General features: G+C 52.1%; 1 protein-coding gene across 4 annotated transcripts in view; it reads left to right on the forward strand.

The window, feature by feature from the left end:
- Window positions 1-1158: 1158 nt before the first annotated feature.
- The window catches only part of AP2A1 (adaptor related protein complex 2 subunit alpha 1), a 37501-nt gene continuing 21589 nt past the window's right edge, over window positions 1159-17070 (forward strand). For 2 of the 4 annotated variants that reach the window (XM_057534132.1, XM_057534134.1), the window contains exons 1-4: window positions 3196-3241; window positions 15379-15447; window positions 15578-15720; window positions 15943-16136. In XM_057534132.1, coding sequence (XP_057390115.1) covers window positions 3211-3241; window positions 15379-15447; window positions 15578-15720; window positions 15943-16136 — 437 coding nt within the window. In that variant the 5' untranslated portion in view covers window positions 3196-3210. Of the gene's footprint in view, window positions 1381-3195; window positions 3242-15378; window positions 15448-15577; window positions 15721-15942; window positions 16137-17070 lie in introns of those variants that run through there. The other 2 variants (XM_057534133.1, XM_057534135.1) reach the window with 2 other exon arrangements.

Raw genomic sequence — 17070 nt, forward strand, 5'->3', positions numbered from 1 at the left:
CTTTTGCCCCAAATTTCTCTTTAGCCCTGGTCGTTGGAGTTCCGGAGGCTTTGCCTTCCCCAAAGCCAGTCACCCAAACGTCTCTGGGGCGCCAAGGGGTAGTGGTTGGGCGAAACAAAGCGGATTCACCGATTCCTTCCCTTTAACCAACGTTCTTCATTCAGTACCAGGTCCCCTTCTTGTTCAGGAGGAGCTCCAAGCCCAATTTTTTATTCGATATCTGTTTAATGGTGTTATGGTTGAAAAAAGAAAAAGCCATTGTATATTGAAAAGTGGTTAAAAGCCAAAATATAGTTTACATCCAGGCTCTACCACTTCTGAGCTGTGTGACCTTGGGCATGTCATTCAGGTCCTCTTTGGACCTCAGTTTTAACCTCTGCTTAATGGGAACAGACTTGAATTACTGGGTCCTCCGCTCTGGGATACTTGGTCTCCGGACAAGTTAGGTCCCAACATCTTGGCCTCTAGAGAAGGGAGGGGAAGGGGGAAGGGATGTCTTCCTGGAAGGAGATTTAAGGAGTCGGGGGTGAAGGAAAGAGAGAAAGGGGAACAGAAAGACGCTTGCGCAGTAAATACCTCACGCTCTCCTGCCCCTCCCAACCCCTTCTCTGCAGCAGGGAATTGCAGGCGCCACTCCACCTATCCTAGCCCAGCCGAGGGACAACCCCCTGCTCCTTCCTTCTCTACGGATCGTCGCCCTCCTCCCGCCCCCACAACAGCCCAATCGGGGATGGGAGTAGGACCGGCCCGGCGAATCCGCGACGCCTGCGGGGGCGGTCTACCCGCCCATGGGCCTCAATCAACGTAAGTCCCGCCTGCTCGAGCCCGCTCCCCCTCCTTCCTTCACGTCAATCCCTCCCTTCTAAGAGAGCGACCGGATCCAATCAGTATCGGAGCCGGCCGAGCGGAGGGGGCGGTCCCACTGTACGTATCCGAACTCCGCCCGTCTCTCAGGCAACGCCCCCACCCCCACCCGAACGGAAATAGCCGGGCTCTGGGCCAATCGTAGCGGCGTGCCTTTGTCCAGAGACCAATGAGAGAGGGAGTGGGGATGAGCCCGAGTCTGAGCGGCAGTAATCCAAGCCAATAGGCGGCTGAGAGCTCAGGATGGCGGAGGGGAGGGGAGGGGCCGGGGGCGGAGCCGCGGCCTGCCAGCCCGCCTGCCTGCCAGCCCGCTCGCCAGCCCGCCCTCCCCTCTTGGCCGGCTCGGCTCCTCGGCGCTGCCTAGGGTCCTTCCCTCCCGGTCCCCGCCTGCCAGCCCCCGCTGTGCTGTGCCCTGCCCGGCCAGGCCTGGAGCCGACACCACCGCCATCATGCCGGCCGTGTCCAAGGGCGATGGGATGCGGGGGCTCGCCGTGTTCATCTCCGACATCCGGAACTGTGAGAGCGCGGCCGGGGGACACCGGGCGAGGGGGAGCGTGGGATTGAGGGGTTCGGGGGTTACAGAGGGGCCCAGGGGATAGAAATCCATTGAGGTCTTAGAGTGAGAGGATAGAGAGGCCCCGGGGGTACTTTAGGGTGGGGGCGATGGGAGGGCTTAGGGTGTCATAGTGTGCCTCTTGAGGTGACGACACGGAGTGGCTAGAGGCGTCCGGGAGGGTCTTAATAGAGAGGAGGCTAGTAAAGTCCCGGGGATGGGGCATAGAGTTGTCCCTGGGAATGGGAGAAATGCTGGGGGATCGTGTTAGAGATGGGGTTAGAGAAATCCCTGATGTAGATAGAAAGGGAAAAGGGTGCATGGGTGGGTGGGTGGGGGTACCCGGTGGGGGTACCCTGTGGAGAGATAAAGTGGGAGGAGGCCAGAGAGGACTGGGAGGACGTGAAACACAGGAAGCCTAAAGGGACTGGACTTGAGGGCCTGGGTGAGGGGGTGTCATAGAGGGGAAGGGGCTAGGTAGGTTACCGAGGCTCCCAGCTAGTTCATAGGGAGGACTTGAGAATGATAGAAAGTCCCAGGGGTTTGGGGAGGAGAGACGGGAAGGCGGGGGACTGTAGTGGGCCCCTGGTGAGGGATAGAGGGGCTCCAGGATGGAGGATTGCTTAGGAGACATGGAGGGCAGTGGAGAAGGGGCTGGAGGGGGTACTGAGAGGAGCACAGAGGAGAGGCGCTGCAGGTGGACAGTCTTGGGAGAACCTGAAATAGGGAGCTGGGGGGCCTGCAAAGGAGAGGACATTATAACGCGGGGTCTTGGGGCATGTGCCAGAATGGGGAGAGCTCAGATCTCAAAGAAGGGGCCGGGGGCCTTAGGAATTTGTGGGGAAGAGATCTGGAAAGCTGGGGGGTGGGGGAAGCCTGGCCCCAGAGAGGGGTCATGGGTCAGGGAGCAGGACAGCCCTGAATCTGGAGCGCTCTGCCATCTGACCACATCAACATGGGGGCAGCCATCACCAGCAGGAAGAATGGTCGTGACTGTGGGAGGCCTGGCGCCAAGTCAGCTCCCAGCTCCTGCGAGCGGGTGTTGGTGTTTGGAGCTGCCAAAAGCTTCACAGGCTGCGTCCGCACGGGCTTTGGGGTCAGCCAGACTTGGGTTTGAGTCTGAGCGCTCTCACTCCCTAGCCGTGTGACCTTGAATGAGAGACTTCGCCTCTCAGTTTCCTCATCTGTCAGGAGGGACTGCTGATCACACCTTCCTGATGGGGTTGTTATGATACGGAATGTGAGTGAGGCCTTTCACACGCTCCAGGCACTAGATAGCCTGACTGCTGTTCTTGTTATTTGGCCGGATCTGAGGAGCGGCCTCTGCTGGGTGATGATTTTAGAATTTAGAATTTAGTAGTTATGGAAGGATCTGGCATGTAGTAGGTGCTCAGCGAGCAAGAGGGGTGGAAACTGTTGGGTCTCAAGTGGTGGAGAGAGGTTAAGTCTGTTATGAAAGGGGTGGAGCTTTGAGGATTTGTGGGTTGCGGGGGCCAGCTGTTAGCAGCAGGTGGGCATTGCCTCTGACACCTACCTTGTGACCCTTGGCAAGTCATTCAACCTCTTGGAGGCTCCCTTTTCTTGTCGGCTGACTCCCATTGATCAGAACATCTTGCCTCTGAAGGTTCGTTCATTTGTTTATTCGTTTGACAAAAGCTTTTTGATCACTCCAGTGTGCCAGACGCTGTTCCGGAGACTGGGGCTATAACAGTGAACAAAAATTCCTGCCCCTGGGAGCACCCATGCCAGGAGGGAGATTAACAAGTAAACACAGAGAACCGCAGGGTCAGACGATGACTAGTGCTGTGAAGAAAAATAAGGCAGGCAAGTGGGGGAGGGGAGGGGAGGGACCAGGATTGAGAGGGATCGAGCCCTGCAGATTTTGGAGGAAAGAGGGGTCCAGGCAGGAGAATGGTGCATTCAAAGGTCCTGAGGTTGTAGCACGCTTGGTGTGGGTTCAGATAAATGCGAGGGGGCTTGTGTGGCTGGAGCCAAGAGAGGGAGGGAGGGAGAGTGGTGGGAGATAAGGACAGAGAGGGGACAGGGCTTTGTGGGCCACTAGGAGCACTTTGGCCTTTCTCTGAGTGAAGCAAGAGCAGCGGGAAGGTTTTGAGCACAGGAGGGACAGGAGCTGATTGATGTATTAAAATAGTTCCTCTGGCTGCTGGGAAGAGAACAGAACCAAGGAGGTACGAACAGAAACAGGGAAGGAATTAGAGGGCCCTTGCAGGCATCCCAGTGAGAGACGGTGTTGGCTCGACTGGGGTGAGAAGGAAACGATGAGAAGTGTTTGGTTGGAGATGGATTTTGAAAGATCTGCAAAGGGATTGGATGATGGGGGCAGGGCAGGAAAGAGAAAACAAGTGGGTGTCACTGCAGGACCCCAGAAGGAAGCCAGAGGACAGAGGGGAGGCTCCGACTTGGGGGCAGTGGAAGTAGTTTAGCCAAATGAACCAGGGCTGGAGAATCAGGTCTTCCCCTTGTCCTTGGTTTTCTCATCAAGTGTAGGTTGAATGACTGGTATGTTTCAAGCCTTATCATGGGCACTGGGGAAACAGTGGTAAATAGGACAGACTTGTCTGTACCCCCATGAAACTCCCAGCCTCTGAGGGAGACAGGTGCTGCATAAAAATTGCAGCTGTCCATCTCCCAAGCACTTGTATACGGATGTTCATACAGCAGCATTCATGATAGATAGCCAAAGAGCGGAAACAAACCCAAATGTCTGCCAGTGGATGGATGGAGAAACACAATGTGGACACCCATACGATGGAATAGTATTCAGCCATTGAAAAGGCATGAAGGGACTTCCCTGGTGGCGCAGTGGTTAAGAATCTGCCCGCCAATGCGGGGGACTTGGGTTCGATCCCTGATCTGGGAAGATCCCACATGCCGTGGAGCAACTAAGCCCGTGCGCCACAACTACTGAGCCCCCGTGCCACAGCTACTGAAGCCTGTGCATCTAGAGCCCGTGCTCCGCAACAAGAGAAGCCACTGCAATGAGAAGCCTGCACACCATAATGAAAGAGTAGGCCCCACTCGCCACAACTAGAGAAAGCCCACGCACAGCAACGACCCAACACAGCCAAAAATAAATAAATAAATAATTAAAAAAAAAAAAAGGAGTGAAGTACCGTAGAGGCTACAACACGGATGAAGCTCGAAAACATCATTTTAAGTGAAAGAAGACAGACACAAAAGGCTACGTATTGTAGGATTCCATTTCTATGAGATGTCCAGAATAGGCAAATCCAGAGAAACAGAAAGTAGTTGAGTGGTTGCCTAGGGCTAGGGGGTGGTGGAATGTGGAGTGACTGCTAATGAGAACAGGGTTTCTTTGGGGGGTAATGAGAATGTTCTGGAATTAGATGGTGGTGATAGCTGAACAACACTGGATCTGCTAAAGACCACAGAATCGTACTATCAAATGGTGAACTGTGTGGTATGTGAATTGTATCTCAATTTTTTTTTTTAATTGAAGTATAGTTGATTTACAATATTGTGTTAGTTTCAGGTGTACAGCAAAGTGATTCCATTATACATATATATATATACTTTTTCTCATTCTTTTCCATCATGGTTTATTGCAGGATGTTGAATACAGTTTCCTGTGCAAATCCTGGTTGTTTATCTATTTCATATATGCCACTGTTAGATGATATATTAATTTTATTTTCTTTACCTAAATTGAGGAAGAAACCTAAAATCAGATCTAAATATATTACAAGGCATTCAGGGAGGTATGTTTTGTTGCCCCCCAGAAAATTACCTGAAATTTACTTTCAAAATTAGATCTGCTTGTTTAAAAGCCCTATCCTGGCTCCTTTCTTGTTTGCATCAAGTTTTTTTTAAAGTGGAAAAAAATTGTAGCTGTCCTAAGTCCAGTGAGGGAGAGAGCCAAGATGATGAGAGAACGGGGGATCTGTCTGCTTGCGTTGCCCAGACAGTGGGGAGGGGTTAGCCAGGCCAAGGGAAGGGGAGAAGAGCTGTGAAGGCAGAGGAACAGCAAGTGCAAAGGTCCTGAGGCCCCGTCGAGACTCTGTGCTAAGGCCTATGTGGCTGGTGCAGAGAGGGGTGGGATCTGACACTGGGGAGGTGGGCAGAGGCCAGGCTGGTGTTTGTCCCGAGAGCACCGCAGAGGGTTTCAAGCTGGAGTGAGGGCAAAAGAAGGGATGAGGGACATGGACGAGGCCGTGCTCAGAGCTGAGCAGGTGGAGGACGGGGAGGAGTGTGGAGCCATCCTGCTGGAGGATCTGAAGGGCATAGTGGAGTTCAGGGGGAAGGAACTAGAAGGAGATGAAAGGCAGGCTTTGAGAAGGAGAGCCAGGAAGGGCAAATTCTGCAGATAAGAAAGGGAGAGGTGAGGCTGGGCCCAGCCTGAGGGCGTAGTCCTGTCCTGTCTGGAGGGGAGTCAGCCTCCCAGACACTTATCTGACTGGGAGCTCCCTAAGGCAGGAGCTGGGGTTGCCTCCTCTCTAGGGCCCACCTCCCCGCAAGCCCGAGGACAGTGTGAGTGAATGAATGGGAAGGGGGTTGCTGGGCTGCCACAGTGCCCCGAGCTCTCCGTGAGGGCACGTCCCGCGCCAAACTGTGACCCATTCTGTTTGTGGCATCTCCCCGAGCCCCTGGAGCACAGGCCCTGGTCTGATCCCTCCCCGGGTCCCCAGTTCCACCTTCTGCAGGGCCTGGCCCACAAGAGTCCTTGGGAGGTGTTTGCTGATTGAGTGAGTGAATGAATGGGCAAATCAATCTTTACTGAGCACTGACTGAGTGCCAGACACTTTCTAGGTGATGAGACTAAAACAGTGAGCAAAAGTCCCCTCCCAGGGGTGCTCACACTCTAGGGGGGAGATGGACCAGTGTACAGGTAAATATGTAGTGTTCAGGTGTTCAGACAGGTAGCAGTGAGTGTTGGGAGGAAATAAAGCAGGGAAGGGGTGTAGGGGTGTAGGGAAGGCGCTCTTATATAGGCTGCTCGGAGCGTCTCTCACTGAGAAGGTGACATTGGAGCAAAGAAAAATTCGGTGGGTGAATTGGCCTGCAGAATCTGGGAGAAGACATTTTTGGCAGCGCAGACAGCCTGTGCAAAGGCCCTGAGGCAGGACTGTGCTTGAGGTATAGGAGGAATGCGGGGAGAGGGTGGGAGTTGTGGTCAAAGAGGGAACTAGTGGATCCAGTGACGACTTGTTTTTACACTGAGCCAGATGGAAGCCAGGGAGAGAGTCAGTGCAGAGAAGGGACAGGATTTGACTCAGGTTTTCACAGAATCCCTCTGGCCGCTGTGGAGAGAGAAGGAATGAGTCCCCCTTTGGTGGTGCTCCAACATCAGTGTGCCGTTGGGGACAGCGCCCCTCCCCCCACGCCCCTGCCCAGGGCACTTAAAGGAACCGGCTTTAGGTTATGAGTGGCATCCAGATGCCGGCAACTGACAGATCCAGGCCTGAGCCCCATCCCTTTCTACCTGTGTGTCATCTGTGACCTCGGTCCACAGTCGCATTCAGCACCTCCCCTGTGTCAGGACTGCTCTGGACCCTGTGTCAGGATGCTACACGGAACGCAGCCACCCACCCCTGCCCTTGGGGAGCTGGCATTCCCAGCCAGAAGCCAAGGGCTTACAGAGCTCAGGGAGGTCTTTGCAGCTCCGTTCAAGCAGGGGAATGACAGGGTGTGACTTGGTTGCTCAAGGAGAATATTTTCTCTCAGAGATGTTGACAACTTTGATAACATCCAACCCAGGGTTGTCATGCGGCGATCCACATACTTAACGTATTTTTAGAATTGAGGTATAGTTAATTTACCGTGTTATGTTAGTTTCAAATATACAGCAAAGTGATTCAGTTATACATATATATATTGAATACATATACGTGTGTATATATATCCTTTTTCAGGTTCTTTTCAATTCGAGGTTATTGCAAGATATTGAGTATAGTTCCCTGTGCTATACAGTAGATCCTTGTTGTTTATCTCTTTTATGTATAGTAGTGTGTGTATGTTAATCTCAAACTCCAAATTTATCTCCCCCCCTCCCCCCCACCCCTGCAGTTTCCCCTTTGGTAACCATAAGTTTATTTTCTGTGTCCATGAGTCTATTTCTGTTTTGTAAGTCAGTTTATTTGTATCTTTTTTTTAGATTCCACAGGTAAGTGATATCATATCATATTTGTCTTTCTCATATGATATTTGTTACTTCACTTAATATGATAATCTCTAGGTCCATCCACATATGTACATTTAAATTTTCCAGTAGTCACATTAAAAAAGTAAAACCAGGGAAATTAACTTTAATAGGATTTATTTCCTTTACCCCAGTATGCCCCAAATATTATCTGAATGTGTAATCGATATTTTTTCAATGATTAACAAGACAGTTTATGTTCCCTTCTCAACTCGGAGGCTACAGTTTCTTTGGAAATATTTTCTCTGTCTTAAGAGTTCATAAAACTTACGGTTAAAAAAGAAGATTCACAAAGGGTCCAAGTCGTTCCAAACATACTTTTCCAGTGACTGAGTGGAGGATTGGTTTTTAATTTTTAACTTATTACACTTATTTATTTTTTTTATTTTTGGCTGTGTTGGGTCTTCGCCTCTGCGCGAGGGCCTTCTCCAGTTGCGGCAAGCGGGGGCCACTCCTCACCGCGGTGCGCGGGCCCCTCACTACCGCGGCCCCTCCCGTTGCGGGGCACAGGGTCCAGATGCGCAGGCTCAGCAGTTGTGGCTCACGGGCTCATCCGCTCCGCGGCACGTGGGATCCTCCCAGACCAGGGCCCGAACCCGCGTCCCCTGCACCGGCAGGCAGACTCTCAACCACTGCGCCACCAGGGAAGCCCTTAACTTATTACACTTAAATAAAATTAGGAATTCAGTCCCTCAGTAGCACCAGCCAGTTTTCAAATGTCCAGTGGCCACACGTGGCCAGTGGCTCCGGTGGTGGACCGCGTGGGCCAACCTGTTCTGAACTTTATAGGGGTCCAGAGTCAACAAGCATTATCTCCCAGAACCCTCTTTGAGGACTCAGGGCTGTTGGGACTTGTGTGGGAGACATCAGAGCACATCCTAGTAGAGAGGAACTTTTGTTGCTTTGTATTGTAAACAGTAGTTGTCTGGCAGGCAGTGAAGGGTCTTGCAGTGAGGTGCCAGCCGGTGCCTGGGTTACCGCCATAAAAGCATGTCAGTCCCTTCATGGTAGTCCAGGTTTGTTAGGTTGCCTTTTGTGGCAGTGACAGCCCCACCCCGATGCCCCAGGTTAAATGCTTAGGGAAGGCTTATCTCCCCTACCCAGAAGCCCCAAGGTCCCTCTGGAGCGGTCAGCAGCAACCTGCCCTGGCCTGTAGCAAGGGGGTGGCCTCTTTTCCACCTGCACGGCCCTCACAGCAACAGCTGCAGGCAGAATGGGGCCCCCTGCCCTCCCATGGCTCCCCGGCACCCTCAGAAAAGCCAGGAGGTTGCCCGGTCTGTCCCCGCCTGCTGTGCTAGCCCACAGGCCTTTGCACAAGCTGGTCCTCATGCCCAGAGCACACCTCCCCTTATTTCTGCTTGGTCCATTTCAGCCTCGTCTTTTGAGCCTGAAATCCCAGGAGCGGGGAATTCCCTGGCGGTCCAGTGGTTAGGGCTCCATGCTTCCACTGTAGAGGGCATGGGTTCGATCGCTGTTGCGGCACTAAGATCCCACATGCTGCAGCGTGGCCAAAAAGGAAAAAACAAAACAAAACAAGTCCCAGGAGCTGGCCAAAAAAAAAAAAAAGTCCCAGGAATTGGGTACCAGGAAGCCTTCCTCCAGCCTCCCAGTCCCCACTGTGTTTGCCTCTGTGAAAGTTTTCCCCATTGTCCCTGTCAGCCTTTCTTCCAATCAAGGAGCACCCCCAGGGCAGAGCAGGTGTGACTCATCCCTGAGCTTGGCCCAGGGAATGTATGAAGATAAAGGAATCTCTTTAAAACACCCTGAAATGCTTGCATGCCTCCTGTGACGGGGAGCTCGTCCCCCTGTCGCAGGCTGGCCGAGTGATGGAAAGTTTCTTCCATGAGCCCAGTTCTGTCACAGCTGCCTTCAGCCCCTTTCTCCCATGCGTTACCCTCAGCAGCACCCAGGTGCTGTCTCTGGGCACCCAGGCTGTAGATATTTGCAGAGGTTATGTGCTCTGCCGGGATGCACTTCCTCTAGGGCCACAGAGCATTCTCTTTTGGAGACCTGATGCTTTGTTCTTTCTGTGAATTCTTTTTTGTAGCAAAGTATATTGGTGGTACAGAAGACAATATCAAATAGACGCAATTTAAAGACTAAGGAAAAAACATATACACACACAAGCATATATTCTTTGAATATTCCTTACTTTAAATTTATTTATTTATTTATTTATTTATGGCTGCGTTGGGTCTTCGTTGCTGCGCGCGGCCTTTCTCTAGTTGCGGCGAGCGGGGGCTACTCTCCTTTGCAGTGCGCGGGCTTCTCTTTGCAGTGGCTTCTCTTGTTGCGGAGCACGGGCTTTAGGTGCGCGGGCTTCAGTAGTTGTGGCTCACGGGCTCTAGAGCGCAGGCTCAGTAGTTGTAGTGTGCAGGCTTCATTGCTTCACAGCATGTGGGCTCTTCCCAGACCAGGACTAGAACCCTGTGTCCCCTGCACTGGCAGGCGGATTCTTAACCACTGCACCACCAGGGAAGCCCTAAAAATTTATTTTTAATTTTTACACATAGCAGGCACTAATAATATTTTTTTATTAAGTGAGCGAAACGTCCAACTATAGCATAATAATTAAATAAATTACTGGATAATTCACTCAGCCGACTATCATACATTATTAGGAAACAGATTCTCATACCATGATGGTGGGATATAAACTGGTTCATTATGGGAGAGCCATTTGCCTTCATATATCAGAAAAATTTGAAAATGGGCATACTCGTTGTTCTAAGAACTTTATTTCCAGGACTTTATTCTAAAAAAAAATTACATACTTGTTATCATTTAGCTATAAAGAGGTGTATTGAAGAACACTTCCAATTAGCCAAAATTTATGAACTATGGCCATTATTTTTCTTTTCCATATTCTCTGTCATGTGCTTATGTTATCTTTGAATTTTTTTTTTTTGGCCACACCCCGCGGCTTGCAGGATCTTAGTTCTGCCACCAGGGATCGAACCAGAGCCAAAGTGGCGAGTCCTAACCACTGAACCGCCAGGGAATTCCTGCATATTCTTTAAATTGTCCATATCTGTTTTATATTCTCTTGTACATCATTGATATACTTCACTATAAAAATATATTAATATATATTTGTATACAAATATATTAACTTGTATATTCACATATGCATATATAGTGTATAAAAAAAGCTCACAGATCAGAAGTGATGAATTTTGATGAATTCATCATCAAAATCTGATGCATTTTCCCCGACTGAACACAGCTGCGTAACTGGCTCCCAGGGGCAGAAACAACATCCCTAGCTCCCTGGCACCCCCCTCCCCACTGCTCAGTCATCCAACACTGTCAGTTAGTTTTGCCTGCTTCTTGAAGCTTTTAATAGAGGTAAACGAAGGCCAGAGAGGACTCTAGGCTCAGTAATTTAATTGCCGTTCAGATATCCGTCTATCTGTGGTAAAAGTTAGGCAGCCGCTGTGTGCTATATGGTCCATTTATAAAAGCTGTTTGGTTTTTTTTTTTTCTCGTCCCTACAGAATAGCTTTAAGGCAACTGATTAGAGCAATTGTGTGGTCATCCTCAGGTTAGGAGGAGAACGGAACATGCGCACCAGTTTTGCGGAGCTGCCGTGCTGGTCACTGCCCCTGCCCTGCCCCCAGAGGGAGGCGCTGTCCTGACCCCCTGGCCACCCTCCGGTGGGCACACCTCAACAGTGTGACGTAGTTCTGGCTTAGTTCTCGCTGGTGAACTGCTCCTGAACCCTCCTCATCTTTCATGGTCCTCCTCAAATGTCCCCTATTCTTGGCAGCCACCAGCAAGGCCCCCGGGGGTGTCTGGGTGACCTCCAGTCGCGCCCATCTCGCTCAGGTGTGGGGACAGGGCCCCGCTGCCTGTGCCCCACCAAGCCAGGAGTCCCTGGGGGAGGATCAAAAGTGCCAGATCTGCGTGGGTCCTGGGTGCCCAGCGTCGCCCCACTCAGGCCTGGCCCACAGGGCTTAGGAAATGTGTAATTAATAAATGAAGCATCAGATGGCCTCTGGGCCACAGAGGCCAATTCAGCCTCATCACTGAGGTACTGGCCCTTCATCGCCTGGGTCCCAGAGACCTCCCACCCTCCCTGAGGCCTGGGAGTGGGTCACTCTGTACCTCTTCAGACCCTTTTTTTTTTTTTTTTCACATTTTCATGCCTTTCCTGAGCTCAGGCACTCAGTAAGCCTGTGGAAAGTGGAGTCACTACCCAGAAAAGTGGCAGACGCTGGCCCTACCCTCAGGGGGCTCTGGTGTGGTCTGGGGACAGCAGCAGACCCAGACACGCACAGCAGCGCTGAGGGAGGTGACCCGGGCAGTGTGGGAGCCCAGGAAAGGCCCAAGAGCAGCGCTACCCAGAGTGCAAGCCGCAAGTGTGGTTTTTAACTTCTTCAGGAACCACTTTTTTGTTAGTAGAAAGTAGAACGGAATGGACCAAATTAATTTTAATAATATATTTGTATAATCTGATACACCCCCAATATTCTGTTTTTAATATTTATTTATTTATTTATTTATTATTTTATTTATTTTGGCTGCCCCAAGTCTTAGTTGTGGCACATGGGATCTTTTTAGTTGTGGCATGCAGGCAACTAAATATTCTCATTACAACATGTATTCAATATTTAAAAATTTTTTTGATTAAAAAATTTTTAAACAATTAATTATATTTTTAACTTTGTAATGAGATAGTTTACATTTCTTTTTTAAAATTAATTAATTTGGTTGTGCCGGGTCTTATTTGCAGCAGGCAGGCTCCACAGTTGTGGCATGCATGTGGGATCTAGTTCCCTGACCAGGGATTGAACCCGGGCCCCCTGCATTGGGAGCACAAAGTCTTAACCACTGTGCCACCAGGGAAGTCCCTACATTTCTTTTTTTTTTTTCAACACACAATCTTCTAAATCCCATGTGTCTTTGCCACTTACTGCCCATCTCAGTTGGGAACAGCCACGTTTTAGGTGCTTGAGAGCCACCTGGCTGATGGCTGCCAGGACACGGCAGCTCTAGCATCTATTTGGAACTGATCAGGAGGTGCTAATCAGAAGGGGCTTCCTGGAGGAGGTGATAGGTGAAGTGAGGCTTATGGGAGCTTCCCCGGAAGTTGGGAGTAGGTGGTGAGGCAGGATTTCTAAAGAGAAAGAGAGCACATACCCTCGCTTTCTCCTTCATTCATTCATTCATTTGAACCTCCCAGTTGCCTGGCCACATGTGGATGACACAGCCATGGGTCAGAGCAGACTCCACCATTCAGATGACCAGACATTTATTAAGCACCTGCTGTATGCTGGGCACCGTTCTACAAGCTCCCCTGTGATGCTTATAATCTGAATGGGGAGCCGAGGTTTGACAGTAAAGATAAATAAAATAGTTACATGGTATGAAATGAGCCAGGGAAGACTTTTTTTTTTTTTTAATATTTATTTATTTGGCTGCACTGGGTCTTGTTTTTTTTTGTTTTTTTTTGTTTTTTTTTTTTTAAAGAGTTTTTTTGTTTTGTTTTGTTTTGTTTTTTAATTTATTTTATTTATTTATTTATTTATTTTTGGCTGTGCTGGGTCTTCGGTTCGTGCGAGGGCTTTCTCTAGTTGCGGCAAGTGGGGGCCACTCTTCATCGCGGTGCGGGGACCGCTCTTCATCGCGGTGCGCGGGCCTTTCACTATCGCGGCCCCTCCCGTTGCGGGGCACAGGCTCCAGACACGCAGGCTCAGCAGCTGTGGCTCACGGGCCCAGCTGCTCCGTGGCATGTGGGATCTTCCCAGACCAGGGCTCGAACCCGTGTCTCCTGCATTAGCAGGCAGATTCTCAACCACTGCGCCACCAGGGAAGCCCCTGCACTGGGTCTTTAGTTGTGGCATGCAGGGTCTAGTTCCCTTACCAGGTATCAAACCCGGGCGCCCTGCATTGGGAGCACGGAGTCTTTTTTTTCTTTTTTCTTTTTTAATTTATGTTTTAGAAATTTATTTTATTTATTTTATTTTTGGCTGCATTGTGGTCTTCGTTTCTGTGCGTGGGCTTTCTCTAGTTGCGGTGAGCGGGAGCTTCTCATGGCAGTGGCCTCTCTTGTTGTGGAGCACAGGCTCTAGGCACTCGGGCTCAGTAGTTGTGGCTCGCAGGCTCTAGAGCACAGGCTCAGTAGTTGCGGCACACGGGCTTAGTTGCTCCGCAGCATGTGGGATCTTCCTGGACCAGGGATCAAACCCATGTCCCCTGCATTGGCAGGCAGATTCTTAACCACTGTGCCACCAGGGAAGCCCGGGAGCCCAGAGTCTTAACCGCTGGACCACCAGGTAAGTCTCAGGACATTTTTTTTAAATGATGGAAACAGAAGAAGAAGGCATTGACTTTAAAGAACTGGCCAAGAGGGAATTTCCTGGCAGTCCAGTGGTTAGGACTCCGCACTTCCACTGCCAGGGCCCCTGGTTTGATATCTGGTTGGGGAACTAAGATCCTGCAAGCTGTGCGGCACGGCCAAAAAATAATAATAATAAATAAATAGAGAACTGACCAAGAAAGGCCTCTTGGAGGAGGTGACAAGAGCTGAGACCCAAGTGATGAGAAGATAACTGGATAGATGGGCAGGTGGAGGGCACAGCACGTGCAAAGGCCCTGGAGGTGGGAAGGAGTGTGAGTTGTCCCTGGAACTGACGGAGGCCTGCGAGGTGGGGACACACAGCAAGATGGTGAGGGGTGACACTGGTGGGGTGGCCAGGGCAGGGCCAGAGGGCTTGGTAGCCACGGGGTGGAATCCCCCCAGTGGGAAGCAGGGATGCCAGGAAGGAGGCCGCCACAGTGATCTGGCTGGGCGGGCATGGGGTCTGGATGAGGGGGTCGTGGTGGAGGTGTGTGGTTACGTGTTCTGAAGGTCGAGCCAAGAGGACATGGCGACGGCTTGAGTGAGGGGGTGAGCACACCCAGGTTTCTGTTTGGAGGAGCTGTGTGAACAGTGGAGCCTGTCAAGGGAGAGATGGTGAAGTCTGGCTCGAACTGGGGGGCGTGAGGAGGGACATAGCCAGTGGTGAGGGCGGCCGAGACCCGATCACCATCTAGTTGGATCTCGCTCTGATGGGGACACCTGGGCATCCAGGAGCACAGAGGAAGCGTGGGACCTGGCCTGTGGGACCCCGGAAGGCCCTCTCGAGTCCTCCCCGGGTGGATCTTGTCAGAAGTGCAGGGATGTCACAGACAGACGTGTAGGGGAGAGGGAGGAAGTGGGTCTGTGGGCCAGGCTGGAGGGGGGTGGATGGAGAGAACTGCAGGTTGTGAGCAGGGATGGGGTGGGGGGGGGGGGCAGAGGTGGGGAGCCGGGAGCTCAGGACCCAGTGCCTGGCAACTGGCTGGAATTGGGAAGGTGCGGGCCGAGCAGTTTTCAGGAGACACTGAGCTCTGGGGGTGTGGTCAGGGTGAGGGTCCAGGGGGCCAGCTCGAAGGCAGCCGATCTCTTCATTCATTCATTCATTACATATTTCCTGCCAGGGGCGTATTTCAACTGGGGGCTGGTGCAGTGGTAACCGGAGCCATGGGTGGGCTGGAGGAGGGAGGGAGGCAGGGAGCACCCCACAGTGTGTGCTGGGCTTCTCCTCTGGGTGGTGGGGACCAAAGAGCTGAGGTTTCCACCTCCCGGAAGCTCCCAGCTAGAGACAGGGCCCAGGCCTTGCCTCAGCCCCCTGGGCCTGGAGCCCCAGGCTGGGGAGACTCTGCCCTTCCAGCCAGGAGGGACCTTGCCCAGGAAAGTGAGGGCAGGCGGCTCAACTCTCTGGGACCCTCCTGACCTGTCCTGCCTTCTCGCTTCCAGGTAAGAGCAAGGAGGCGGAGATTAAGAGAATCAACAAGGAACTGGCCAACATCCGCTCCAAGTTCAAGGGTATGCTGGGGGCCCAGGCTCCTGGGTCTGTGGGAGGAGCGGGCTGTGGGCTGGGGCTGGGATACCTGGGACCTGTAGGTATGATCCTTCCTCATTTTTGCCTCCCCTTTCTTCCTTCCTCTGGCCCCAGGGGACAAAGCCTTGGACGGCTACAGCAAGAAAAAGTATGTGTGTAAACTGCTCTTCATTTTCCTGCTCGGCCATGACATCGACTTTGGGCACATGGAGGCCGTGAACCTGCTGAGCTCCAACAAGTACACGGAGAAGCAGATAGTGAGTCTGAGGGAGGAGGGGTTGGGGGCGGGGACTCCTGGGTCTGAGGGGGGAGGGGCTGGGGGCCTGGACCCCTGGGGCTGAGGGGGGAGGGCCTGGGGAACCTGGACTCCTGGGGCTGAGGGAGGAGGGGCCGGAAGTGCAGACTCCAGGATTGAGGGTTGGGGTCTAGGACCAGTTAGCCACAAGGCTCCAAGCCCCCCACCTCCCTCCCCAACCCAGGGTTACCTGTTCATCTCGGTGCTGGTGAACTCCAACTCGGAGCTGATCCGGCTCATCAACAACGCCATCAAGAACGACCTGGCCAGCCGCAACCCCACCTTCATGTGCCTGGCCCTGCACTGCATCGCCAACGTGGGCAGCCGTGAGATGGGCGAGGCCTTTGCCGCCGACATCCCTCGCATCTTGGTGGCTGGGTGAGGCACTGGGGACCCAGGTGGGGGGATGGGGTAGACAAGACCCAACCCAGTTTGAGGGTCAGAGAGGCTCTGTCACCTGCCCAAGGTCTCCCAGCCAGGCTTGGCGCTGCCGTGATTCCAGTGGCAGCCCCATGGTTGTCTCTCGTCATCTCACCAAAGTGGCTCGACCGTGTAAGGCAGCTTCCCAACAAAGCCAGTGGGATGTCTGTCTGATTGACCTTTAACATCTAGTAAAGAAGAGGTGATAACCTTAAGTTATGTCGGTGACAGCCCTCCAGAACTTCTGCCTCTTCTCCGTTCATTCATTCAACAACCGTCTACTGAGCGTGTATGTGCGAGGCGCCATGCTGGTTGCTGGGGACGTAGCCCTGACCAGAAATGGACACGGTCTTCCTCCTCCCAGCGTTCACGGTCTAGCGTGGGGGATAAGCATCGACTGAGTAATTTCAGGATGAAACATATATTTCCTCTCAGAACCACGCTGTGGGGTGCAGAAGCCCATAGGGCACGTAGTAGACATGCCTGACCTAGCCTGGGGGATCAGGGAAGGCTTCTCAGAGGAAGTGGGATCAGGCTGAGACCTGGGTGAGGAGGAGGAGTTGGCTGTGGAAAAGGGAAAGGCGTGAAGGGTGGTGGATCAGCCTGTGTGATCTTTCTGAAGCAGGAGGTTGTTCAGCAAACACTTCTTGAGCACCTGCAATGTGCCGGGCACTGTTCCGGGCGTGGGAAGGCAGGAGGGAGCAGCGGAGACAGTCATGCCCATCCTCGGGGAGCTTACACCTCGGGGGGAATCCAAAGAGCAAACACATAGGCAAAGAAGTGAGTTGAGTTCGGATAGTGACAATTCCTCTGAAGAAAACAAAACAGGGCAGTGGGGGGCAGCAGAGATGGTGGGGAAGGCTACTTAAGTTAGACTCAATCAGGGAGGGTC

Source organism: Balaenoptera acutorostrata, chromosome 19 (assembly GCF_949987535.1).
Source record: "Balaenoptera acutorostrata chromosome 19, mBalAcu1.1, whole genome shotgun sequence".
Lineage (NCBI taxonomy): Eukaryota > Metazoa > Chordata > Mammalia > Artiodactyla > Balaenopteridae > Balaenoptera > Balaenoptera acutorostrata.